Source organism: Sceloporus undulatus, chromosome 8 (assembly GCF_019175285.1).
Source record: "Sceloporus undulatus isolate JIND9_A2432 ecotype Alabama chromosome 8, SceUnd_v1.1, whole genome shotgun sequence".
In the NCBI taxonomy this organism is placed as follows: Eukaryota; Metazoa; Chordata; class Lepidosauria; order Squamata; family Phrynosomatidae; genus Sceloporus; species Sceloporus undulatus.
This window is the reverse complement of record NC_056529.1, coordinates 9137798-9164562: the sequence shown is the minus strand read 5'-3', so window position 1 is coordinate 9164562 and position 26765 is coordinate 9137798. Positions and strand designations below refer to the sequence as shown.

Sequence of the window (26765 nt, the reverse complement as noted above, 5' to 3'; positions counted from 1 at the left end):
AGCATGTGCAAATCTGGGCTAAGCAAGAGGCAGCTATTAAGGACCGATCATTAAATTAGTATCACAGTGTAGAGGGTTGTTCTGTTTTTTAAACGACCGAAGAGCAGATGCAAAAATTAAGTCAAACATGGTGATATAAAAAACATAACATTGTCTTCTCTTCTTTCTGCACAGAGGCCTAGTACTGAGCTTAAATAGCAACATATGTTGTGTCTGCACATCTTCTTCAAAAGAGCACAGTACTATTTACTGGGGGCAGCTGTCAGGGTTTGAGAGGAAATATGCTTCCATTACCAAGGCACCTCTGCACCCTTCAACTGAGATATGCATCCAAATACTATCATTGATTAGTCAGATAAATACTATAGATAAATGAGGAGTTTCAAGAGGCTTAGACTGGTTAGTCTCCTGCAGCAAAATGAAAAGAGTTTTGCAGCACCATAGGAGTCACTAACAGTCTGATTTGGGGCAAACATTCATTAAATAAAGCCCACTGTTGTCCACTTCATCAGATGTATCCAATGTAGTGAGCTACAATCCACAAAAGCTTATACCGAACTTTGTTAGTCTTTAACATTCCACAAGATGCTTCACTGGTTTTACAAAGGAGTTACCAAAACATCCACCTTAAATAAGACTTCGGTTTAGAAACTTAATAGCATTTCAGCTTAATAGTATTAATGATGGAATGAAATTTGAGAACATATAACCAATACAGCACAAATACTGAAGTCTACATTGACTAAGAACAGCGCAACTGAAATAGGTAGAAAAACAGATATACCACATCTGGGAGAAACAGTGGACAACAGAAATGTCATAAAGAACATCTACCAGAGGACAGAATTTTTTAGCAACATCTATTTGCTGCCTCCTTCACTTAACATAACAAGATATTCATGTGGTAGAATAAAACTGAGAGTAATCTTCCTGAATCTGATGCCCTCCAATTGTTCAGCAATACACCTTCCATAATTCCTTACCATATTGGCTTGGGCTGCTGGGAGTTATAGACTAAAACATCTGGAGAACACCAGGTTAAGGAGAAGCTGGTTGCACAGACTGAAAACATGTTTAGAATTACAGAAGAAATCAATCTTCACATAACTCATCAGAAGCAGGCAAGTTATTAGGATATTTACCTCTACTTAACTGGGTAGCCTTGGTCAAGTCACACTCTCTCAGCTTGAGAGGAAGGCAAAGGCAAACCCCCTCTGAACAAATCTTGCCAAGAAAACCCATTGATATGGTTGCCTTGGGGTTGCTATAAGTTGGTAACAACTTGAAGGCATACAACAACAATCTCTGCAAAATAATGCTTTCACCTTTGTCAGATCAGGTGACAGTCTGTAGCTGAACAAAACTAGACTATATTCAAAGATATCTCAAGTTACAGAATAAATAGGTAGATGGTTTACAACAGGGGTGGGAATTGTGAAGCACTACAACTGCTGTTGAACTGTACATCCCGGCACCCCTAGCCTATGGCGAGTTACAATCCAAACTACCTAATGGGCTGCACTCCTGGTTTACAAGAATAACAATAGGGAAAAACAAGTTTCTAGAACAAGTATCCACAAAGAAAAAGGCTAAAGCTTAGCATCACATTCAGTATCATGTATTTTCGGAGCAGATTTCTGTATGTTCCTTAGGCTCAAAAGTTTACTGTAACACAACAGGAAGATCAGATCTAGGTATGGAAACAAAGTCTCAACTCAGCGAAGGTTTCTCCAAAGAAAACTCAGCCTTCAGAGTCCATATACGGTGGGCGGGTTTTCCTCCCTCTGAGAACTGCATGATATCAATATAGTGATGATTAACATTCATCATAGGAAGAACTCCAACAATTCTTAACAGTGACTCACCAGGAAGTCTGTTCATGTTGACACCTTGGGCTGAGAGTCCTATCCCCATGTACCTTCAAACAAACAAAAGTCTGTTAGCTTAGCAAACATATTCAGCCAAGTTACATCACAGTGTTGCTCTTCCATATTGGAAGCAAAGTCTGAACAGGAGGAAGTCAAAGTTATCAATAAGCGGAGATTGTGATCAGATTCTCTCCAGAGTTAAGCATAAAATGGTTAGAACGGCAGCTTTTTTTAAAATCCATTTTTGGATTTTTGGCTGTGCCAACTGTTTCTAATTTTGTTAGCCTTTTATAAGCATTCAGATATAAAAACCTGTGCGTCATAAAGATGTACAGTACAATACAGGGCTATTATGTTAGTCAACTGGGTAAGAATTCTGTCCAGGGACAAGCTGGATCCATCTTAGACTTGGCTGGCTATTCTAAAACAGCTGCTACACCTTCAAGACAGAATCATCACACAGCAATCTGGAGAAAGCAGCTGTACAGAAGCTCTGCATGGATGCTTCATCTTCATCTCCACAGAAGATGCTTCCTTCTTCAGTGACTAAGCAGGGTGCATTGTCTGCCACAGATAGCATGTCTGAATTATCTCTTGCTGGCAGGAGTGATTCTGTCACTGTCTCCAAGGTTCAAATAGCTGTTAGCATTTTTATTTTGTGATGCCTGACAGAGCTTTGTCACTCTGCTGGTGGTTTCAAAGCTAGGAAAAGTAATACATTTTCAAGAATGGATAGAATTCAATTGCCATTGCTGATATTTTTTTGCAGTAGACATTTAAGTCCCGGCTGCAAAGGATTTGCACAGGTGGACTTATGTTTTAAATTTTAACTTTAGATGTAATTTCCTGTTCATTTTAGACAAGGGCTACTCAACCATGGTACTCTGGAACTGGGTTTCACAAGAGGTTGCTAGAAGTTCCACAAGTGATCATTACGAGGGGGGGGGGGAGAAAAAAGCTTTTTTAATCTGTATTTGTATTTTTATGCAGGGGTTCCTTGACATTTGACAATTATTAGTTAAAAAGGTTGAGAAAGGCTGGTACAGTGGTGCCTCGGGTTACGAAATTAATTCGTTCCGCCATTCCCTTCGTAACGCGAAAATTTCGTAACCCGAAATAGCTTTCCGTTAGCGCTGGAAGCCTATAGCATTTGAATTTCGCGCCGAAATGAATTTCGTAACCCGAAAAAATATTTCGTAACCCGAAACAGTTTTTGCCAATCCAACTTTTTCGTATCCCGGAAATTTCGTAACCCGCGCATTTCGTATCCCGAGGTACCACTGTATATAGACTAACTATGTATCTCTGGCTAACCTTAAGTTGTATAATGACTGACATAAAATGCTGCCAAGACACAAACAGCATAGTTCTATGCATGTTTACTGAGATGTCATTCTCACAGTGTACAATGGTAAGCATGCTTAAGATTATACTCTGAGATCAGTTTTGCAATATATACAGTATTCATATCCTGCTAGATTCTTAGGTGACTTGTTTATACCCCAAGCCATATAAGTATTATCTTTCTCTCTCTCTCTTTAAAACAAGGATACACCTTCAGAAACTCTCACAATAATCAATAAGGAAGGACACACATGTACATTATTTCAGTAGCAATTCGTCTGTTGAAATGGGACACTCTTGTCAGAAACAAGGGAATTCTATTGGGTTCATTTACTACGGTCAAGAACATCTGACAAGTTATCTGTCCAGAAAAAGTGATTCTGTAGTGATGCCAGAAATAGCAAGGGAGTGTGTGTGCTTGTGCACAGTGTCAAAAGTTTGAAAATCCATACAAACGATATCAATTTAATGACTGACACAAAAATAAATATGTGAACTTTTACATAGCTTTGTTATTTTTTCTGCTTCTTTACTGTTTTTTCAAATGAAAACAATTCTGACATAACAGAATTCTAGACCTTGATCCAATGACTAGACCCAGAAAGAGCAGACCTATTAAACAAGTGTTGAATATTAAGTCAACGGCCTGATACAGACAGGCCAAAATAAATCTGCTTCAAGCCACTTTGCAAATATGCTGTTTAAATGATACATGCGTCCTAAGAGTCCAGAAGCTGCACCAAAGCCATGCTCCAGTCCTAAGGATTGGAGTGCAGCTTTGGTGCAGCTTCCAGACTCTTAGGACGCATGTATCATTGAAACACCATACCTCCAAAGTGACTTGAAGCAGCTTTATTTTGGCCTGTCTGTATAGGGCCAACATTTGTATAAACCCTATGGTTTCAAAAGGGGCTAGCAATTAGATATGGGGTGTTGCAGAAACCCAAACAAAATAGTTTCCATCCACAACTGGGAATCCTTTCTTTATTTGTTAGTATCTCACACAGGAAGGTTGCCAAAGATCCGTGTGCCAAGGCACAGTAACTGTTGCTCCCACTCCATGTGAGAAAAATTAAAAGGCTGTCCAGTGGGCACTTGGCACCAATCTCTATTAGCCCTGGAGAGATGGCAAACATTCCAATCCTATTTTAAAAAATACCTGGAGCAAAGCATTTTATAAAGATAACGAATTTATATGAAAGACTTGAAATACTTTATGAAACTGCATACCAGAGTTGAAGTACTAGTTCTGACAGTCACACAGTTCTTGCCCTTCACTGTATTAATAGCTCATCCTCTTTCTAAAGAATAGCCGCTCTCACAGTCTGGCATAAACATTCCTTTAGTAGAAGGCTGTTTCTACAGACAGCTAGGTTTCCACACACCAACCCAAGTAAACTATCCAGTCATATTATGCCACACAGCTTTATACAGAAATTATATCTAACTATCTCACTAACAAGAAAGAGTAGCACCTATGGCACTAACTGAAAGAAAGAGGCTGGTAGCATGAGTTTTCTTAGACTTCAGTCCACTTTCTCAGAGACATGGAGTGGAGAGTCCAGGATCAGACCTATATAAGAAGGCTGTCTGCTTAGTGATTTGAGAGTTGGACTATGATTCTGGAGACCAGGGTTCGAAGCCCAGCCCAGCCATGTAAAGCCACTGAAAGACTTTGAGCAAGTCATACACTCTCAACCTCAGAGGATGGTAATGGCAAACCGCCTCTGAAAAAACTTGTCAAGAAAACCCAATGATAGGCTCACCTTAGGGTCACCATAAGTTGGAAACGACTTGAAGGCATCCAACAACAGCAAAAACAACAACTGGACTCTCCACTCCACCCCATGTATCCATGCATATGAGGAAATAGACTCAAGTCCACAAAAATCTCATGCTACCAGCTTTTCTTTCAGTTAGTCTCAAAGGGACTACAAGGTCCCTTTGCATACTGATTTCCCAGACTAATATAGCTATGTCTTTGAATAATACTTTGTTAGAAGATTGTTACTATTATTCCCATTTTAGAGACAGAAAGTTTGACTTTCTTCACTGGGAGGCCATGGCTGATTGTGGATAAAATGTCGATGATGCTACAACACCAACACTACCAAGTACTTTGGTTAAAGTAGAAAACTTACCAGAATTAGTAGGCAGATTTGTGCATGGCTCCACAATAATTACAAATACCTATAGTGGGTCCCTGGTATTATCTGAGGTTTGGTTCCAGGACCCCAGTGGATATCAAAATCTGTGGGTGCTCAAGTCCCATTATATATGTTGGGAAAGTAAAATGGTGTCCCTTATATAAAGCTAGTAAAATCAAGATTTCCCTTTGGAATGTATATATATTTTTAAAAATTTAAGACATGGATGGTTGAATCCATGGATACAGAGGACTGACTTTACTTATAAGACAGTATTAGAACATCACAGGATCCTTATATATGGTCATATAGTTTATCCTCCCAAACTAGCAAAGAAATGTAAGTACAGTATCAGCTCTATAGGTAGTGCACAAAATACCAATATACTTTTTTAAAATGTTAATTATCAGATCCGTTGTCTCTTATCACCATATTTGGGGGTAAGACAAGCACTGTGTTATATACTGACTTGTATAAGCATACTCAAACTGGAAAGCATGGGCACATAGAACAGCTTGCCTCTAGCAAGAGTCACTGAAGAAATTTAGCTTTTGGATGCCTGCAGGAACACAGTGTGAGAAGATTTGTCTCCTTCACTGGGAACTGTCTCTATACTGAGTTGCCCTAGCCTCTTTTTTCATGTCTTTTAGCCACTGCTTGATGTCAATGCCTGTTAGCTTTCCCTTGTCATTACAGCTAGCTGGCACTTGTACTGGCATGAACCTATCACTCTGTAATGCTCACTGGGTGCATAATCATCCATCTTCTTGCAATTCAGAAGACAGATTTTCAGCTATCAAAAGATGAAGATCCTTAGAGACGCTTCTTGCTCAATGAATGAATCTACAGAACTATACATATATCTATATATGATCTTCCTTTCTATGTCACTCCTTGGCATAGTATATTAAATCCCAATGAAAAATGATTTCAGATCCTTAGGCTATCCTGAAGAATACCTACAGGTTGAATTTCCTTTATCTAGATTTCCAAAATCCTAAATTGTCCACATGTGTGGCTGAGAGTGACAGCTTTGCTTTCTGGTGATTCAATGGATGTAAAGTGGGTTTTTTTCCCTGCACAAAATTATTTAAAATATTATGCATAACATTCCCTTCAGGCTATTTATAAGGTGTATACAAAACATGAATTTCATGTTTAGACTTGGATCTCAAATCCAACATATGTCATTACGTATAAGCAAATATTCAAAAATCCAATATATCAAAAATCTGAAACACTTCTGGTCCCAAGCATTTCAGATGAGGGAAACTCAAGATGTATATACTAAAATCAGAAAATATGAGCTGCATTGAGGAATGTAATTCCTGAAAACCCACTGAACATGTTAGTGGCATCTCATTTTTCAGTCTTCTCAAACAATTGTTACCTTTGTTTTGAAAGACATCCTGTAAGTCTCCACTTTGAGCTGGATTTTTAGCCCTTAATTCTTCAAAGTATTACAGCAGGGGAAAGGTAAAGTTCAACCTGCATTTGGCCCCTCACAAGGCTGTTTTGCAGACCCAGAAAGTTCCTCATATTGTACTTTCTTACTACCAAAAAAAACTGGGCAAAAATGGTTTTTCTCCCAAAGGGACAACAGTGTCTCCCCAAGCCTGGTATGCTAGGGAGACAGGAGTATCATTAAAATAGCCCCAAAACATGGCAAAAGAGCAGCAAATAGCCTAATGATTTGAAAGGCCTGGAAGAGTTGGACATTTAAGTGAAAATACCTTCTATTTTTTAGGTGAGGACAATAATGGAGGATGTGGCCTTTGATGGTCTCACTAGGGGACCAATTTCCATCCCTGGTAGTTGACTATCCTTGCACTTCAAATATCAACCCTTATTTCTGTTCCCATGTGAACAACAGCCTGGAACTCTCTTCTTTTTATAATAATGGACATATGCTTTCTGCATTGCTAAGAGTGACTACTTAAATAATTGGAAGAAAAAAGGAATACTACATACAGACATTTTATTTAAGATGCCTTAAAAGTATGATCGTAGCTTTGCTAAATCCAATCTCTATGAGAGGGACTTGACATGTCCACATTTAGGTTAATCGATTGTCACTGAAGTCTGAGAGGTGCAATCAGTAAATAATTAATACATGTTTGTGTAATCATAAACATGTATTAATTATTTCCTGATTGCACCTACCAAACAACAGATTAACCTATTCTCATCTCTTGAATAAGGGCAGTGACCCTTTTTTGAGCCATAGTTAAAATTCAACCTCAGCTGACTGGATTTATGCAAGGACATTTGCCATGAATTTTATGGTCAAGATCTTAATCTAGTGTTCCTGGAGACGGTAATCCTGCCATCTTTATATGCCACAAAACAATCACAAGTACCCAAGGGAAAGCCTTTATTAACTCAGTTAATATCCAATAAAAACACCATGACAACCACTTAGGGGATTTCATGATGAATTTAATTTGTCCACTCAGCTAGATCAAACTAGTATTAAAACTAGGTTTTGTTCAAGATCATAGAATCATAGAGCTGGAAGAGAGGCCAACCGCCTGCCAATGCAGGAATCCTCCTCTAGAACATCCCTGGCAGGTGGCCAACCAACCACTGTTTAATAACCTTCAATAAAAAAGACTCCACCATCTTCTGAGGGAGTCTACTCCACTGTCGAAGATCCCTTATTGTCAGGATGTTCTTTAAAACATTTAGCAATCTCCGTGACCCATTTAGTCAGTACATCACAAAGAAAAGTACATCTATCAGGACATCACAAAGACAACCTGGTCTACTCCCTCACCAATAATAGAAACCCTAACTTGTTTTGATCATGACTTGTTGCGATGACTGAAACTGCAACTATCGATTGTCCCTGGCTTATTTCCCCAGCTGTCTGCCCTAAAAGAGGTATTAATGAAGGAGATGGAAACAAACTAAAAATGGAGAAGATGGTATGTTCTCTGCCTTGCAATTTCTGAATTAAGCAATAAACCATGGTTAACATGGTTATCATGACATACAGATGTGTTCTACAACTATTATGTAATGCTGGCATACATATTAAGCATCTTTAGAAAAGATAGAGACACTAGTAAACTCCAGTCCTTGATGCCAGTGCTGTTTTCTAGTTAACTATAGCACCTAAATAAAAACTTCTGAAGCACATTCCATTATTTAGCTATTGTTCATGACAATTTTCCATTGCTAACTATTTCCACATCCTTGCAGAGATTTCTTATACGTAAATGCATGAAAGTCCTTTCAAGTTTAAAAGCTGTTCAAATTTCATTGTCCCACTCTATATAACATCTGCAGTTTTCAGAAGGAAATTACTTAATTGCTTGGCAATGCAGCTTCAGTTTTCATGAAGCAGTAAAGGCTTGTCCCAAATTGAAAAACAGAGTCCAGATTGGTGCCTATGAATTGAACTTCCTGAAGGTCTGGAAGCTAAATTTCATGTGAAAAAATTGCTTCTCCTTTTAGTTGCCCAGTTTGAAGGACAAAGAAGCATGAATTCTGAATAAAACTAGACTATGTGCCACAGGAGTTCTCGTTTTATTAGATGTTTTTTCAGGATCCTATGGAAAGATGGGATCAAGTAAACTCTGACATAAGACACAGGGATCCATGTTCCATATTTTGTTTGCCCAGTGAAGATTAATGAATACATCCAGCTTAAACCAGGAGAAGACTGGAATTAGATGGAGGCAGAGTTTTTCTCTTGGACCTGTAAAGCACCATAGATGTTTCAGGATCAAGCTTCCCAGTTTCCAAAAAGCACTCTCTGCTTTTCACCAAATGATCAACAAACCTCTCAACTGTAGATGCCTAGGAATCTCACATCTGTGATTTATCTGCAGGAAAGATAAATGGAACACCTCTCTAAATTTACTACTGTTTCACCAAAACCAGCCTAAAGTGAGAACCAAGAGCTAGTGTCAGAAGACAGCATGGTTAGGAACTTGCCAAGGCCTGCAACATAAAACTGTACAAGGGATTCAATGCCAGTTCCCAAATCTTGCGTTCTGCTCTTCTTCCATCATGCTGTTGCAGTCCTACTCATTTGCTTTCTCAAAGCATCGAAGCACAAACAAGAATGAGGAGTGTGACAATTCACTTGCATTTTGCTATTCCTCCAGGCAGCTGAGGTGAATTGGCTCAGACAAGTGGACAACTTAATGTGCAGATGAGACACTGGCAAGAAGTGGCAAGACCCAATGAAAGCACTTTGCCCAAGAACCTTTCAAAAGGTGAAACCTATTATTAAAAATCAAAAACAAACAAAACAAAGCTAAATTGTATGTACTGTACTACTACTTGTCATTGTATGCCTAAGTAGAACACGCAAAAGGAAGCTATATAGGCTTTGTACAAACCCTGGTATAATTTAGCAATACAAAAAGCAACTAGATAATTCAAGATCAGATGATGCCTGATTTCGCAAAATGCTGCTGTGACACTAAAGAGAATGAAGAATCAGAATTAAGAGTTGTTCTCCGTCCCTTGAAGAAATATTGGATTTATAATAACCTATTGAGTTCACATTTATGATTTCAGCATTAATATTACAGCACAAAAAATCTAAAGCATAACCACATCAAAATACATGCTAACTAAGTTAATGTCTCATGGCTAACATCTTATAGACGCCATTCAACTATCAACTGCTCTTCATTGCATGGATGTCAGATGAGTTCTAGATCTGGCCTCTACTAGAACTCAAGCTCATTTTTCTCAGCTTTCTTCTCTCTGGCAAAACCCACCTCCACCACTTTTGCTTCAAAAGAACAACATAAATGTCAGTTATCTAGTCACTGTCAAAATTACTCAGCCTAACATAAGAGGTCTGGAGACAAGGAGATTAACCAATAATCATGTTTTGAAATCAAAGCCTTTTCATGACGATGATTCAATAGAGCAAAATTCAGCCCTTTTCCTAATGACTGAGGATGACTGATCTTTAGTTTCCACTGTCTCATACATTTCACTGCCCATTTACACTGTCAAATATACAGAAATGCCTAGCATAATTTAGCTACATCCTTTTTTGGGAAACGACTAGCAATGAATCATCATATGAAGCTGTTTTCCATTAAAAAAACTAACTATTGGCTCAGTTCCACTTGGGTCTGTGGATGGTTTCTCTCCATATCTCCCTGCCATTGCCATATTGGATTTCAGTCCCAACACCCTAAACAAGCCACACTGGAATGTTAAGATGTAAGCTTGGTATAATTACACATAACAGCCAGCAAAGAGAGCAACATTATAAACACCCTTCATCTCAGTATAGATTACCGACTTGGCATTTGATGACAGGAAGTCAAACCAGTTTTTTAACTTGAACTAGCGCTGAACCTGAACCTTAAGCTGTGTTTTCCAACTGGACCTGAATCCAAACCCAGAAAACCATCCCAGCTTCTTATTTTAAATTGAAACTGGCAAGTCCCTACTTTAAAATTAAAGCGGAGCAATAGCTTGGGCTGCAGGGACACACATTGCTTTGTCCCAGACTGAACCTTCAAGGCATCCCTATCTAGTTTACAAGCAGAATCCAAAGACATAGCTGTGTCAGTCTGTAGAATCAGGATGTAGAGAGATCTTGTGGCCTGATACAGACAGGCCAAAATAAAGCTGCTTTGAGTCACTTTCGAGGTATGCTGTTTAAATGATACATGCGTCCTAAGGGTCCAGAAGCCGCACCAAAGCCACACTCCACTCCTAAGCGCAGCTTTGGTGCAGCTTCCCGACTCTTAGGACGCATGCATGATTGAAACACCATACCTCCAAAGTGACCCGAAGCAGCTTTATTTTGGCCTGTCTGTCTAGGGCCTTGTGTCACCTTTGGGACTGAAGGGAAGGAGTTGGCGGCATGAGCTTTTGCAGACTGCAGTCTGCTTCCTCAGATGCATCTGAGGAAGTAGATTTTAAGTCTATGAAAGCTCATGCTACCAGTTTCTTTCTTCCAGTTAGTCTCAAAGGTGACACAAGATCTCTCTACATACTAGTCTGCAAACAAGCATTGAAGCAGATACTTACCCATCTCTGCCTTTGCTGACTATCTTGACTTCGAAGTAATAAATGCCGCAGGCCGCAGGGATGGGATGAGTAGCCCTGACGGAAGCAGCATCCTTGTGGTTCTTCCCATGCCCTGAAAGAAAGGGAAGATGGTGGAGGAAGGTCAGGCTTTAAGGCTTTGTCTGGCTCAAGGCTATGGAATTCTGGGAGTTGGAGTTTGATGTGGGGCCCTCTGGGCCCCACAACAAACTCCAATTCCCAGAATTCCATAGCAAAGGGCTAGACAACATAAAGCGGTGCCAAACCGGATTATCTCCCCAGTGTGGCTGCAGCCTTATCCCTCCCTTCCCTCTCTACCTTTGTAATGGACGCGGAGGTTGCCCTGAGAGAGGCCGATGTAGTTGTACTTATCCTTGGGGCTCCAGGCGCGAGGCAGCGGCGTCTCGGCCAAGTTGACGGCCGGGTAGAGCCTTCGCAGCCTCTGGGCCAGCTCCTGCTCCTCGGGCGGCGGAGGAGGAGGCAACGGAGGCGGCGGCGGAGGAGGAGGAGGCGGCGGCGGAGGCAGGACCGCTTCTCCCGGAGCTAAGCCGCTGGCACCCGCGTCCGCCATCTTGGATCGACTATTGTGTCAGCGCTGGGGAGCGGGCCTCCCTTTGGCCCCCGCTGGCCAATGGGAGGCCGGCTCGGCCACAATGGGGCCGCGGGGCGTCATGGGAAAGCGAGTTCCGCTCCTCGCTAAACCAGTTCAGCTCCAGGGAACAGAGACTACAACTCCCGAAAAGCACCTCGAAAAGAGGCCCCGCCCACTGCGTCGCGGAGGACGCCGGGAGCAAAAGTCCCTCCCTGAAGAATATTCTGTGGAGAGGAAGCGAGTTTGTTCAAAGCAATTAAATCACCAAGACTGACTGTTTAAGACAGCTTAAACTGCCCTGGGGAATCGTGGGAATTGTAGTTTATCGTGGCCCCAGAGCTCTATGACAGAAAAGGCTAAATGTCTCACAAAACTACAGTTCCCAGGGTTCCCTAGCATTGAGCCAGGGCAGTTAAAGCAGTGCCAAACCGGATTGTTTCTGCAGTGTGTTTTGGGCCTGAGGCAGCTTTAACTGCCCTGGCTCAGTGCTAGGGAACCCTGGGAATTGTAGTTTATTGTGGCCCCAGACAGAGAAGGCGAAATGGCTCACAAAACTACACTTTCTTCAACATCTGAAGGCCTCAAGAGGAGAAATGCCAGGACCGCAGTTCTCATGAAGCACCCTCAAAACATTATTATCATTACTATAGCCAAATGCATCTGAGGAAATAAAATGCAGTCTAGGAAAGCTCAATCTGCCAACTTCCTTCACTAAGCCTCAAAGGTGCCATAACAATGGTTCCCAACCTTTGGGCCTCCAGGTGTTTCGGACTTCAATTCCCAGGAGCCTCAGTCATTGTTTAGGAATTCTGGGAGTTGAAGTCTCAAAAATCTAGAGGACCAAAGGTTGAGAACCACTGCGTTGGAAGATCTCTCTGTGTATATCCTGATCCCACAGACTAACAGGGCTACAGCTTTGAATTGTGGCCCTCCAGATGTTTTGGACTGCATCTCCCAGAATCCCTGACACTTGGCCACAGCGGCTGAGGCTTCTGGGAAATGGAGTCCAAAGGAACTTGAGGGGGGACCAAAGTTTGGGGATCCACTGCTTTAGGCCTTTCTAAGAAGGGACTCTGAAGGGAAGCTGCTATTCTACTTCCGGGTGTTGCTCCTCCAGGCGCCTCTAGGTGGCGCACAGGCCTCGCAAGAGTGGAGCTGGTTGCTATGGCGACCAGATGTAAACATTCTCTGCAGGCTCTGCTTCTCTTCCTTTGGCTTCCTGGCCATGGAGAGCCACGCCTCCATTTTCTCAGGGTGAGTCCTCCAAGTCCTCCACCCTGGAGAAATAACCCAGTCTGGCTATGGAATTCTGGGAGTTGGACCTTGTTGTGGGGGGGGCCCAGGGTGGGTTTTCTTGCCAGGTTTCTTCAGAAGGATAATATGTCTTAGGAATAAAATGATGTATTTTGTAGAGAGATCAATACATAATAATGTGAGAGTGCAAAGAATTCAACCTTTTATAGTTTTGCCTTTGCTGTGTTTGCAAATTTACATGCAAATGTAAATTATATTAGTTATATAATAATAATAATACTTATCAAGGCTATCGAAGTGGATTACAATTTGTTAATCAGACAATATTGGAATCAAAGGAACTAGACAGGTGGTGACTATATAAGGAATTCAGTTAGTTTCAGTTTATATGTCTATATCTATTTTTAAAAGTTTTATTTATTAAAGATTTAAAAACACAATACAAAAAGAATTGCATATCTACAATGTTCAAACAAATATACCCATTAAAAACAACAACAACACAACATTAGACAAACATGTCATTGCTACACTATAATGTAGCAGGGACTAAAATTGGATGCAGTTGTGGAGTTCAGCAATGTCTTGTGGTCACACAGTGTTTCTTCCCCCTTTTTATTTTAGGACCGGAATAAACTATCAGGAATCTGACAAAAGGTAGTATTTTTTATTCTATGCATACCCTATTCTTCCTCATAACAATTGAGGGTGACTAATAATCAGTGATTAAAACGAAAGCAAGAGACTTTGGGCTCAAACAGACAAACCAAAATGAAGCTGCTTCGGCTCACTTTGGAGGTATGCTGTTTAAATGACGCACGCATCTTAAGAGGCCAGAAGTTGCGCCAAAGCTGTGCTCCAGTCCTTAGGATTGGAGTGTGGCTTCCGGACTCATAGGCTGCTGCAAGATGGGTTGCAAGGGCCACTGGCTGTGTGTTGCAGTGATGTGAACCCTCCTGTTGCAAATCTTCTCAGTAGCATCACCATTTATTTCTCCTTGTTGCCCTTATTCAGGGTCGCATTCCAGCAATCCTTCCAGAATACAGAAAGCCAGCTAAGCTTTGCCCCCTTGCACACATCATCTCAAAAGACATCATTTCAGAAGAAACCAAAAGCTTTGGTGAGTGGAACAGTGCCAGCAAAGAGGTGCCTTGGGACCAGAAGCAGGTCCATCTGATCTTAGTATCCTCCTGTGATTTGGGTAGCCTCTGTAGTTGAAGGTCTAAGCAAAAGGGTGCCTTTTGGGGTTGTTTTAATTGTGAGCATGCATTTTAAAGATGTCACCCAATGGGCTTCTGTGGCTTAGTGGGGATTCAAAACCTGGACTCCTACAGTTGTAGGTGAATGAAGAGTCAAACCAGTACACTATGCTGTCTCCCCACCCCCTGCAATTGCTTCCTTGGTTGTTCACACACCATGATTATGATGGTGTGCCTCATAGCTTTATTTTAAATATTTATGTTTTCCACCCCAATACCAGAATGCCCAAGGTGGCTACCAACAACAAATTAAAACAGTGGTTAAAAAAAAGAACTGCAGATAAAACTGCACCTAAGGAAGAAAGGAGGAGAGAGATCAGTGGTGTTCTGACATATTGAAATGGGAGCTTTATAGCCATGTCACGGGGGAGTCCAAAACCCAGAGGGAACAATGATTAATCTCAATGTTTGTGATCTTCTGTGTGTGTGTGTGTGTGTACGTGTCAGTTTGATATTTTCCAAGAGTTTATTTTCCCAAATTCAGGGAGAAACACATTATCTCAAAGGCAGCAAACCAGTTCTAGCAATTGCCATCTGCACTAGGAGCAGGTCTTTTGCAAATTTAAGCTTAAGTGCCGCTTACCCACCTATTGTCTGCCGTCCAAGTACTAACCAGGCCTAACCCTGCTGAGCTTTCAGAATCAGACAGAGTATGTTCAAAGTGATGTGCTCAACCCTGATACAGGAGGAAAGGGAGGGAGGGGAGAGAAAAAAGGGGTCAATCCCTTTCCCTAATGTTTTCAAGACTCCCAGGCTTGTTTGGGGTGCAGAAAGGAGCTCTTCTCTTAGGTTATGTGGTTACAGGTACTTTTCTAGGGGGTTTTAGCTATTGCTAAAAACAATAGCAAAAGGGGTTATCATTTTTCTTTTTAATTTCTTAGGTTAATTCTAGCAGCCAGTTGTCATCATGGCCTGCCTATGCCCCAGGGCAAATGATCCTCCAGAACCAAAAACCTTGTACTCTTCCTGAATGGCAACGGTATGTGTGGGAAAGAGGTTTTAATAACACTGTTAAAGTCTTGCAAGCTCAGGGTTGAGGTTTCCTTCCTTCCTGAGTCAATCCATCTGGGCAGTTGGTGACCAGAGCTATTCAAGGTCTTTCGTTCATAAGGTTGCCATAAGTCAAAGCTGACTAGATGTCAAATAATAACAACAAACTTTCTTTGGACATCTGGACAATGCTGTCTACTCTGGCAGCAGATTCTCAAGCAGAGAAAGCATTTTCTTTTGTCTGCTTATCTGAGCCTTCTAGCTAGAGATGCTGAGACTGAGGCTGGGGTCTTCATGGAACACAGCATACAATATATTCTATCACTGAGTTATCCCTGTCCCCACTTGCCACAATTGATGTTTCCTCTTTTTGTGTCGTGTTGACCAAGATTCATCTTCTGCTCCAGAGGACAGAAAGTAGTGATCTGTTTTTCATTTCTGCAAGGACCACATTGGTTAGAGTTATGGGAATTTTAGCTTAACACGTTTGACGGGAAAGCCCCACAGGAAGAGGGGAATGGATATTAAACAACCTTTCCTATTGTGTACCTATGGTTCAGAGCTTGCTGACCAGCTCACTGCTAAATTCTCCTGCTTGAAACTTTGATTTCTTGGTGGAGATGCTTAAAAATGTTATCAAACTGTGAAAGAAGTAGCATATTATTCAATCGCCTGTCTTTCAGCACCAGCAAAGGTCCTATTTCTGGGTCTGTTGCAAAGCCACGCTACCTTGAAGAACTGGAATCCTATTTACAGAAAGAGCTCCAAACTCTGGACCTTACTAAAGGAAAAGTGCAGGAACTGAGGCTCCAGGTCTGAGCACCTCTAAAACAGATACTTGTGACTATACATTCGCGATGAGGAATGTGTGACTCTCCCACAGTGGTGTGGAGTTGTGTTGCATCATACTAACACTATGAATGAAAAGCTTCTTCAAATCTTGTGCAAATAATCTGGTAATCCATTTTTTTTCATACCCTTGAGAGGGTTTCTTTTTAATTCTTAGACATTTTGGAATCAAAACCCCTTCTTCTCCTTGTCTCTCTTTTTAGGTTTATAGTACACTGTCATCACTGAAATGACATTCTCTTCTTAGTCTTGTACAGTACTGTTTTAAGATATATTTTAAGCCATGCTTTTAAATTAATGTTTTATATTAATTTAATTCTATAGACAGCCTAATATTATTTTATACTTTACGTTTTGCATATTTTTAGCCATATGTGGTTTCACATGTCTCTCTTTTTTATTCCGTTAAGTCACCTTGAGTCCCACTTTTTGGGGAAAGGTGGGATATAAATAAAATGGTTTGATTGGAAGAGCCCTAGCGCTGCTCCAAAAAATCACAATGGACAGTCCCCAAAAGAATAGAGTGAGTAGATGCAGAAGTAATGTCACCAAGCAAAATGCAAGGAGCTATACTGCAAGAACTCATGCTTCTTTAAATCAATCTGAAATAGCCCAGCATAACTTGATATACATCTTTTCTGTGTGATGAGAGATGGACTATATTCCATTGCTGTGACAGTGCTAACAATAGTGTTAATAGTCAAGCCTCAAGCATACAACAGAGTGGGGCGATACTGAATTTATTCTCTCTTATTTTACTCTTCCTCCACTCCAGCCTCATAGAGAAGTGTTTGAATTCTTCATGGAAGAGTTCAAAACATACAAGCCTTTGTTGGCTTCCATCAAGAATGAGTATGACCTGACTATAGGTAAGAAATGCTGCCATACTCAATATAACAGTAATTCTGAATGAGCAAATTTGCATAGCTAATCCACAAATGCCAAGCAGTGTTCATTGGTAAAAATTATTAAGTGATCTTTTGGATTTAAACTCTGAGAAGTCCAAGTAGCAAGAGGAGTGGGAAGAGATTGTGAGAGTTGTAGCTTAAAAGAAATGGAAGGCCAAAGAGTCCTCATTCCTCCTTTAAACTCTCACTGTTGTATGTTTTTAATTGTATTGTTCTTTTAACTTGTAAGCCACTTTGTGTACTAATTCTAGGGGGGATGTAAATAATAATAATAATAATAATAATAATTATTATTATTATTATTATTATTATTATTATTTGGTGTGTGCCTTTCAGATTTATGATAGGGTTTTATAGGGCTAACAGTGTGTCCCTAGGCAAATGCAGCAAAGCAACTGTGCCCAAAAACAAAGGATTTTGAAAGAGCAACATGCATTTTGACACTTTGTAAGACCACATTCATAAGTCTTTAATAACATGAAAACTTTCCTTTTATCGCTTGTAGCACATCTTCAGGAAAAGCTCCGCTCCCTGGAAGCTGTGAACGGTATTCTGGTCACAGCTTCTGATCAATGTACCCGACAAATCCTGGCTATTCAGAAGCAAGAGAAAATTGAAATAACAAACCTGAAGAAGGAGAGACTCTACTTGCTGGAACTTATTGACAACATGAAGGAGGAGAAATGCTCTTTAGAGTTGCAGGTAACATGTGGCTCTGCCTATCCAGTTCTTATATAGCTGGTCCCCTAGAACCTAATTTTAAACCCTTGCTAATGCAATTGTCTTTTTCTGAGATGATGCAAGGACACAGTTCTTCCACAATCTCAAAGTGAAAACTCAGGCGGGTTACACACCGCCAAAAAATACATATTCCATACGTATTAGGGTTAAGAAGGGGCGGTGCTTCCGCACCCCCCTAACCCTAGTACGTATGGAATACGTACAATATGGCAGCGCCCCTTCCACATGGGGGGCCACCATATTGACGTAACGGATGCTCTGCACCCGCACGTGGCGCACCAGAAGTGACGCCGCCAGTGCGCCCTTTGGCACTTGCAGCGCCTCTTCCGGGGCCCAAGAAGGAGCGCGATTTCTGCGCTCCTTCTCTGCAGCGTCCGGGAGTCACGCCGTTTAAAGGCTGCATCTCCCGGACGCTGCAAGCGGCGGCGGAGCCAGACCACCGCTTTTCGGCAGTCTATAACCTGCCCCCATTTTTATGCAGTAAATGGCATGATATCATAAATTATTTCAGAAACTGTCACCCCTTTTTCAGTTTCTGGGGCCTATCAAAAGGCACTTGCTTTGGGGATTCAGTACAGTTACTGTGCTTGCTTTCACCACAAATGTTGCAGCCACTGGCAATATGAGGCTGTCACATGCAGTGATCTCTGGCATCTTCTTTCTTACGTGGCACAGGTGGCTAAAATGCGAAAGGCAGTGGCAGAAGAATATCTCCGGTATCTTAATGAGTGTGATGCCCGCAAACTGCTGCTCTTAGATCTCAATGAAATGTGCCGTCTGAAGGAAGAAATTAAGCTCACCAAGGTGCAAGGTAAAATAGATGTTTTTTTCCAATTAAGGCCATGCTGGCTGATGGATTTGGGAGTTATAGTCCAGAAAATAGCTTCTCCAAACTACTGTCAGGCGCACACCTTAATTTTTCCATCTAAAAGCAATCACCGCATGGGCAGCTTAAAATTTTTTGTTATGTTTTGTTTAATTGTTATCCAATCCTAATTTTCCTAAATAAAGAGTTAAACAATTTTCTTTCCTTAATTGTATCTCTATCCATGTTATTCTATTTTTCTGTTCCTTGAATGAATGAGAATTCCCACCACATATGTATATAAATCCAATCTACTCCAGCCCCAAAGCTCACAAGGTAGTGAAGAAACTTTATCGTAATTTGCCTGAGTGAGATAGCCTATGTAAGAACAGTCAGGGAACATTCCCATTTCCCATTCTGGTGAAGAATCTTATCCCACTAGAGAACCATGAGTTAAGCCACGGTTACATTGGTGAATTTGGGTGTGACTAAAGTTGAAACCATTTTCTCTTAAAGAAGAGAAAGGTGAGGACACGGTTAAGCTAACACTTGCATTAAAGATGGCACGGCAGGACCTCACCAAAGCCCAAGTGGATCTGAACACCATGAGAGCAAACTATGGAGATGTTGTGCCCAGGAGAGAGTTTGAATTGCAGGAACAAAAGTACATCAACTTGCATGAGAAGGTACTTGAGTGCACTGTGCCCTTCTGATGCTTCCTGGGCTGGCAGGTTGTTTGTTGGTGGAGGAGATCTAGAGTGGGTGTCTCTTCCTTTCTCCATCTCATAGAGAAGCTATGGAGGGCTTTTTGGAGCTAAAGAAAGTCTCTGAGATGCCCTAGGAGTCACATGCTGCCCATGGGTTTCAATTTGTCCACTCCTGCATCGTTGTGGGGTCCGTAGCTCTAGTTTCTTCTTTGCAAATTGCCACCAGGAGTTGTCACACATCAATGAGCGTTGCACAGAATGGTCAGTTTTAATTGAGAAAAAATACCTTGAAGAGGGGAGTGCCTGGATCACAAAGTATCTGATAAGGAATAGTCAAAAACTTGTTTGGGGCACATGAATTTTCAGTCCTTATTCAGTTTACCGACTGACCTGTTTCAAACTTTTGTGCAAATAAGGAACTGAACAAGGAATTAATGACCAGCTTCAGCATCATTATACTCTCTCAAGATCCTTCCAGCTTTTACAAGTCAGTGTTTCTAACAAGAGATCTGAATGTTCCAATTGCAAATCTCCCCACATCCCCCCCAAGAATTATGGGGATCACAGACGCATGTTGGGTCAGGGTCAGTACTATCATGAGGCAGAGTGAAGGAAGTGCTTCAAGTGGCAGAGGCCAGGGAACTGCAGTGGCAGGGCACCAAGTTCCTCAGTCATTCCTCTTTCTTGGAGGGCCAAGCAGTGTGTGTCACACACCCTGCTATTAACTGCCATAGAGAACCCTTTGTTATTAGTAATGCTGAAGTTCAAGTGCCAGTCTAGTCAGCTTCCTTTTCCTCGTGAAGAAATAGGTCCTGGGATGACCCTGTATGGGATATGCTCTCGTACTCCCATCCCTTGTGCTTACTTTGCTCTCTTGTCTTTTCTTTTCAGATGGAAATTCTTCAGACAGACTTTGATGATCTCCGAAATGAATATGATACGATGCTAGATGTACACAAGCAAGTTTCTGAGGAGCGAGACCAGTTCTATAATGACCTAATCAATGTCCAGCGTTCCTCCACACCTCGGCCCCAGTGGGACAAATGTGCAGGTATACACTCAGAACCATAGAGTTGGAAGAGACCGCAAGGGCCATCCAGTCCAACCCCCTGCCATGCAGGAAATCACATTCAAAGCATCCCCGATAGGTGGCCATCCAGTAGAAGCAGTATGATTTGAGATAATTAAGGGAGAACACTCAGTCATGAAGAACACATGTGTAATGAAAGCCATGCTAACTGTTCTTTTCATAAAGAGCTTCTTCTTGTTATTCAGTATGTTGTGACAGCTTTGCATCTTTCTGTTCCTGTAGATGTGATTGCTGGTGGGCCTGAGCGCTGGAGCATTTTGTCAGAAGGCAAAACTAGTGACCAGCTAGTAGATGTACTTTTGGAAGATCTTGGCACAGGACTTCTGAGAGAAAAAGAAACCTTTGTGGGAATGGTATGCCTAACAATGGTTGTTGAATTCAGGGGAAAGTTCATTTATTGTTTTTTATTCTTAAGAGCTGCATTCAAATGTTTAGTGGAACTATAGGTACAAATCATACCGGTCCCATAGCCATGCCTTCAGGGAGAGTCCGCAAATGCAGTATGATATGTTGCTCCATATGAACAAACCAGCTGTAGCAGTTTTCATCGACACTAGAAGCAGGCCTTTTGTAAATCTTCTTCCAACTTATGGTGACCCTAAGGCGAACATATAATGAGGTTTTCTGGGCTAAGAGTGTGTGACTCACCCAAGCTCTAGCTTGTGTCCTGACTCCTGCTATAGGACTGGTATTTCAATATTTTTCCAGAATCTGATATTCTTTCTCTACTTAGGGGAAAAATGAGAGGGTCCCAGTGTTCCTGAGGTGTGAGGGTCAAGTTAAAAACAAGAAAATGACCAAAAAGGACGTCGTGGCCATTCTAAGGGAAATATGGCGAGAGAAAAATGCATCTGATCAACAGGTATCTTGGTTTTGCTAATTTCTAATATGGATATATCAAAAGCAGCATCCGCAATAGAGTCACACAATACATCCAGAGTCACCATTATTCACAGCTGCCACACAATGCACCCTGTCTAATTCTTGCATTGGTGGGCGACTGGACTAGATGACTTTGGGGCACTCTCAACTCCATGGTTTTATGAAGCTGACAAAAATGCCACCATACCCTTGGAGGACCTTAAGGAATAAATTTTTTTGACAGCAAAAACAGGCATGGGAGAGCAGGGTATCAGTTGTCACAGGGGATGTGGCACAAATATCCTCCAACATTTCACAGTTGAGAACTGTGACACTTGTGGCCAAGATGGCAAAAGTTATTAAGGAGGAAAAACACAAGCTAGGAGATGGTGCAGCAGTTTGCTTTTGCCTGAGCCTTCTGGGAATTTTGCCCTGTCCTCTCTCTTGCTGAGTTAACTGAGTTCAAACTATCTTTAAATTTTGAACATTATTAGTGTGCAGCAATTGAAATAAGCTGAGGAGAAAGAGGGAAGGTGGTAGAAGAGAGAAGCTTGGACATTTTACAAATGGATTTAAAAAAATAAGATGGCAAGAGGATTAGTCAGGACTGTCCCTAATAAATCAGGATGGTTAGAAGGTATGAGCATGTGAGGTTTAACCTCTTGCACTAGGATTAGCAGATAGAAAAAGCACCCATTGTTACCAGTGGGAGGGTTTTTTCCCCTTGAGACCTTTTGTGGACTGGAGCTGGAGGGGTATTATTTAGGATTATAATCGGGGAACAAAGTGTTAAACCCACCCTTCTAGTGTACAGCAATCCCACTGAAAATCCTCTCTTCCATAACTGGTTGGCCCTGGGTTATTCTTAAACAAGAATAAGAAAAAGAATAACATCTAGTTTTGCCTTTACTCATAGCAGCTGAGTATTGCCCTGAAACCATGGTCTTTTTTACAGAAAGGAAAGCAATCCAACCTTGCAGAGTTCTTTCTCAACTACTTCCAGAAAAAGTATGGCGATATCCTTGCTTTTGACTGGACGTACAGCATCTATGAAGTCATCAAGCTTTACCGATCCAATGAAACGATGACCACGTTTTATAACATTCTGATGGGAACTGTGAGCCGTTTACCTTCTCATATTGGGTATTTTTTAGGCGTGCACAATATGTAGCTCAGGAAATTGGGCCATTTTCTGCAAGGAGACACTGAGGCAAGTGTTGGAACACATGGGACATGCTTCTGAAGTTTCCACCAACTAGCATCTTTGGGATGTTTTGGACATCATCCCCTCAGTTTCCACATCCTGGTGGTGGGAGTTGTAATCCAAAGCATTTGGAAAGCTGCCTCATGGACTGTTCTGCTTGACAAGAGTTCATTTTCCATTATTTCTTGGCTATTTTTTACTATTGTTTTAGATCAAATGTGTTAAAGCTTTGCCAGCCTCCCTAGGTTGTGGGAAGGGAGTCAGGAAGAAACTGTTATAAGGATAATGGGTATTACAAAATGTTGTCAAGAGTATTTTTCTGGCCCGTTCCTCTGCAGGGGCATGTTGGGGTGAATTTAACATTGAAAGGCCCTTTTAATATAACCTTGTATTAAGTCCTAGCCTGGTAACCATTAGGAGCCTCAGGCATGTGAACAAGCCAGTGCCCTTGACATAAAATGCTGTCCAAGGCAAATTCCCTTCCCCGTGCCCAAAATGAAAATTCAACCTTCGATCCACCTCCCTTATTCTGGCTAGTAATTGTTTTAAACAAACAGGCTGGAATTGTCTTAGTACAAGGCTGTCTTTTAACACTTTGTGCTGGACCCCAGTTGCTAATATTGCAGCTGCTTTCCTTTTTATTTGTGGGAGTCAGAAGAATATGTACTGTCACTAGCTCAAACACAATACTGTACTTGAACTGAACAAACACACTGTGAGACCAAAGGGCATCTTTGCTGAGGATCTCAATTTCTTATGTATTAAACTAGGATATTTCATGTATGATGTTTGAACTAAAGTATGGGCCACAGTGATCTTCCAGACATTTGTGGACTGCAAAACCCATCATCTCTCACCATTCACTGTGTTGGTTGTATGTGCTGAGAGCTGTAGGCCAAAAACAGTGGGAGAGCCACAGGCACTTGTGTGCTTTAACCTAACCCTGCCACTATCACTTTTGCAGCTGGATGAAGGAGTATACCACAGCCATGTCCGTGAAATTAGTACGCTGTTAAAGGAACTGACTGATGCTGACACTGCAAATACTGGCCAGCTAACAGCTGAACAATTTATGTAAGCGCTTGAAGTAGGGAAGTGTTAATTTGTACTGATGTGCAGAAAAATGGAGCAAATAAGCAGAACTGTGCAATAGTGATTTTAACAAATTTAAGTGCAGCTGTTTTGAATTGTGTGCTTGTGTGGCTTTTTATTCGTTACTTTCAGAGTATCTTGGAAAGCAAAAAAGGGAGACCGGATGTCTAGCACAAAAGTGTAGTGTGTGGTTCTGTGTGAGTTTAGTTACACATAGTTGCCTTTTTTTGGAACAGCTGATCTATGCAATGTTTTTAAAATGGCACAGCTAAGGTGCTTTCTCTTCTCTTCTCTTCCTACAGCCTTGCCCTGAAGGCAGCTTTCCCTTTAAAAACTGAAGAGGAGGTTCAGGAATTACTTGACGCAGCAGGCTACAAGCCAGAGATCGACGCTATTATGTACAAGCATCTGTTCCTAGAGGTTAGTTACTTGTGGCATAGAATAACAAATGGGGAGGGAGTATGGTAGTGAGAACATTGTCAACACATGGCTTTGAGAACACTTGCATTAAAATATATCCAGCCTTTTTAAGCAGTCGCTGCTCAAGGCGCTTTACAATATCTTAAGATGAAAATCAGAAGATGACTAGAAATGGGAAAGACAGCTATGAAAGAACTAGACAAGATCCTAAACAGTAAAGATATACAACTGAGCACTAAAGTTAGAATTGTCCAAGCCATTGTATTCCCCATCACCATATACATAATGAGTGAAGAAAACTGACAAAAAGAGAATCTACTCATCTGAGATGTGGTGCTAGAGAAAAGTGTTGAGGATACCAGTGGACAGCCAGAAAGACAAACAGATGGCTCCTTGAACAGATAAAGCCTGAAATCTTCCTGGAAATTAAGATGATAAAATTGAGGCTGTTGTACTTTGGACACATCATGAGAAGGCATGAATCATTGAAAGAAGCAATGATGCTAGAAATGGTAGAAGCCAGTAATGAGAGAGACAAACCACGTGCCAGATGGATAGACTCAACCAGGGCGGTCACCCAGATAATGATATTGCCCTTCTGTAAATCTCCTGTGGTTTCATTTGCTGCCTGCATTTTTTGTTCTCTCTACAGATTTGTTGAAGCAAAATATCTGCACCCTATCTTTTCACTGGTAATGCTAAGAGTCCTCTATTTGGTAGCATTCCTAGGCTATCTGAATTTCTGCCCTTGCTCTTCCCCATAAAAGGAACTCAAAGGAACCAACAAGCAGTCTTAAAAGGCTTTTGTGGTTTTGCAGGATGAAGAGGGGAAATCAGAACTCCTGGTTACAAAGATCAGAAACCAATATGTGAATGAGAAGCAAACTTATCTACGGGAGCTACGTACTGAATTAGGAACCTTGTTGTGAGTATCAAAGCTCTGAAAGGTTCAGTTTCCTAAGGTTAGATCTTGACTAAATTGAACCTACTTTCATGTCCCATTACCTTCAAAAAGGTCCAATGGCCAAACATACACTGCTAGTGCCAACTGGGCTTATTTAAGCATATAGGCTTTTAAGATTGTTAAGCAAGGAAGTATGTATTCTACACACACACAGATGTTAGGCAGCTTTAGTGCCAGCATGTATACCTGCAGCCATTTAATAACTGGTGAGGGGGTGTTTGGAGGCACTAAATAGATGTGAGGCAAGTACAGGCAGAGAGAAGACCAGTGTGGTTTATGCTCACATAGTATAACAATCCTACCTGATACTTATAGTCCTTGCATGTCTGAGAAGTACTAGTTGAGTCTACTTTATCCAAACTGTTTTGGATTTCAGAGCTTTTGGGGTATTTGCATTTGCATATATACATGAGGTATCTTGCAGATGGTGCCCAAGTCTAAATACAAAATTCATTTATGTTTCATATAAGCTTATCCACATAGCCTGAAGGCAATTTTATACAATATTTTTTATAATTTTGTGCATGAAACAAAGTTTGTGTACATTGAACCATCAGAAGGCAAAGTGTTATTGCCACCCATGAAAAAAGTTTTGGTTTTTGAAATATATTAGATTTCGGATAAGCAAGATTCAATCTACATATAGCTATATGCCTCTGGCCTGGAACCAGTTCCTGATATCTCTCTGTCAAAGCACACGTTTTCATCCTCATGTAGTTAGGCCAAGTTAAAGAACAATTTGGAAAGCAGAGCAGTAGTGGAACTCCTTACAATGGGATATTTTAAGTTAGAGGTGGGAATTCCTGCTTGTGCAGAGACGGCATGGCAACTCCCAGGATTCCTTGCTGTCTTATGCCTACTAAAGCTGCTAGGAATTTGAAGTCCAAACCCATCTGTAAGTGATTTCCACTGTATATGTGACTGCTCATCCCTATGAATGGTAGATTCAGATGAGAAGATATACCATCAAAGATAAATTAGCAAGACTTATTCTTCTATAAAAGTAAAAGCAGATAGATACCACTTTGGTGGGAAGGTGACAGCATGCAGTGCAGTCATGCTAATGATATGACTGGAGACGTCTTTGACAACACTGGCTTCCTCAGCTTAGTAACGGAGATGAGCACTGCCCTCTACTGTAAGACATGACCAGACAAACTAGTCAAAGGGGAAACCCTTACCTTTTATTTTTCTGAGCTTATAAACTAATCAGAAATAGGCATGGCACTTTTGATTCTTTGTACAGTTGAACAGAAGACTTCTCATTGATTGTTTCGCCCTTCTTGCATACAGGGAAGTGAGGCCAGATGACCTAAGGGCAGCTTTCTGTGCAATTGACCATGGTCTGACTGAGCAAATGCTTGAGTCTTACATCTGTTGGGCATTCCAACTTCCAAAGGAGCAACTGGATTCTTCTGTCACCATGCCGATAGATCTACTGATGCAGAGGCTTATGGGTGGAGATATTAGATGCCAAGGGGCTATTTCAGGAGATCCAAAGAATTTGCTTTCAACTACCCCAGCAGAAGAATTGGAGGGCTCCACCAATACCTGAATAGCTCATATCCTCTTTCTCTGGTAGCATATCAGATTTATTAAGGTAGAGGGTGAATGGATGAGTTTCACAAGACTAAAGG

General features: G+C 41.2%; 2 protein-coding genes across 4 annotated transcripts in view; one reads left to right on the top strand and one right to left on the bottom strand.

Annotated features, from left to right (window-relative positions):
- The window catches only part of RANBP10 (RAN binding protein 10), a 42357-nt gene extending 30364 nt beyond the window's left edge, over nucleotides 1-11993 (bottom strand). The window contains exons 1-3 of one of the 2 annotated variants that reach the window (XM_042437489.1): nucleotides 11711-11993; nucleotides 11375-11486; nucleotides 1866-1918 (exon numbers count right to left, since the gene is read on the bottom strand). In XM_042437489.1, coding sequence (XP_042293423.1) covers nucleotides 1866-1918; nucleotides 11375-11486; nucleotides 11711-11963 — 418 coding nt within the window. In that variant the 5' untranslated portion in view covers nucleotides 11964-11993. Of the gene's footprint in view, nucleotides 1-1865; nucleotides 1919-11374; nucleotides 11487-11710 lie in introns of those variants that run through there. The other variant, XM_042437490.1, reaches the window with a different exon arrangement.
- Nucleotides 11994-13129: 1136 nt separating this feature from the next.
- Nucleotides 13130-26683, top strand: TSNAXIP1 (translin associated factor X interacting protein 1). 2 transcript variants are annotated; one of them, XM_042438009.1, is made up of 17 exons: nucleotides 13130-13238; nucleotides 13863-13895; nucleotides 14253-14358; nucleotides 15379-15476; nucleotides 16171-16300; nucleotides 17112-17205; nucleotides 17750-17946; nucleotides 18661-18796; nucleotides 19307-19476; nucleotides 20389-20548; nucleotides 20810-20940; nucleotides 21321-21449; nucleotides 22404-22565; nucleotides 23617-23726; nucleotides 24047-24164; nucleotides 24983-25089; nucleotides 26422-26683. In XM_042438009.1, the coding sequence occupies exons 1-17, from the start codon at nucleotides 13210-13212 to the stop codon at nucleotides 26681-26683; spliced, it is 2172 nt and encodes a 723-aa protein (XP_042293943.1). In that variant the 5' UTR covers nucleotides 13130-13209. The 2 variants fall into 2 exon arrangements, with proteins under 2 accessions (XP_042293943.1, XP_042293942.1); XM_042438008.1 differs by lacking the exons at nucleotides 13130-13238; nucleotides 13863-13895; nucleotides 14253-14358; nucleotides 15379-15476 and having other exon boundaries at nucleotides 16176-16443.
- Nucleotides 26684-26765: the final 82 nt, after the last annotated feature.

Coding starts and splice junctions, on each gene's coding strand:
- TSNAXIP1 (XM_042438009.1), top strand. CDS start 13,210: ATGGAGAGCCACGCCTCCATTTTCTCAGG. Junction 22,566..23,616: donor ATAACATTCTGATGGGAACT/GTGAGCCGTTTA, acceptor TCACTTTTGCAG/CTGGATGAAGGAGTATACCA. Junction 24,165..24,982: donor ACAAGCATCTGTTCCTAGAG/GTTAGTTACTTG, acceptor GTGGTTTTGCAG/GATGAAGAGGGGAAATCAGA.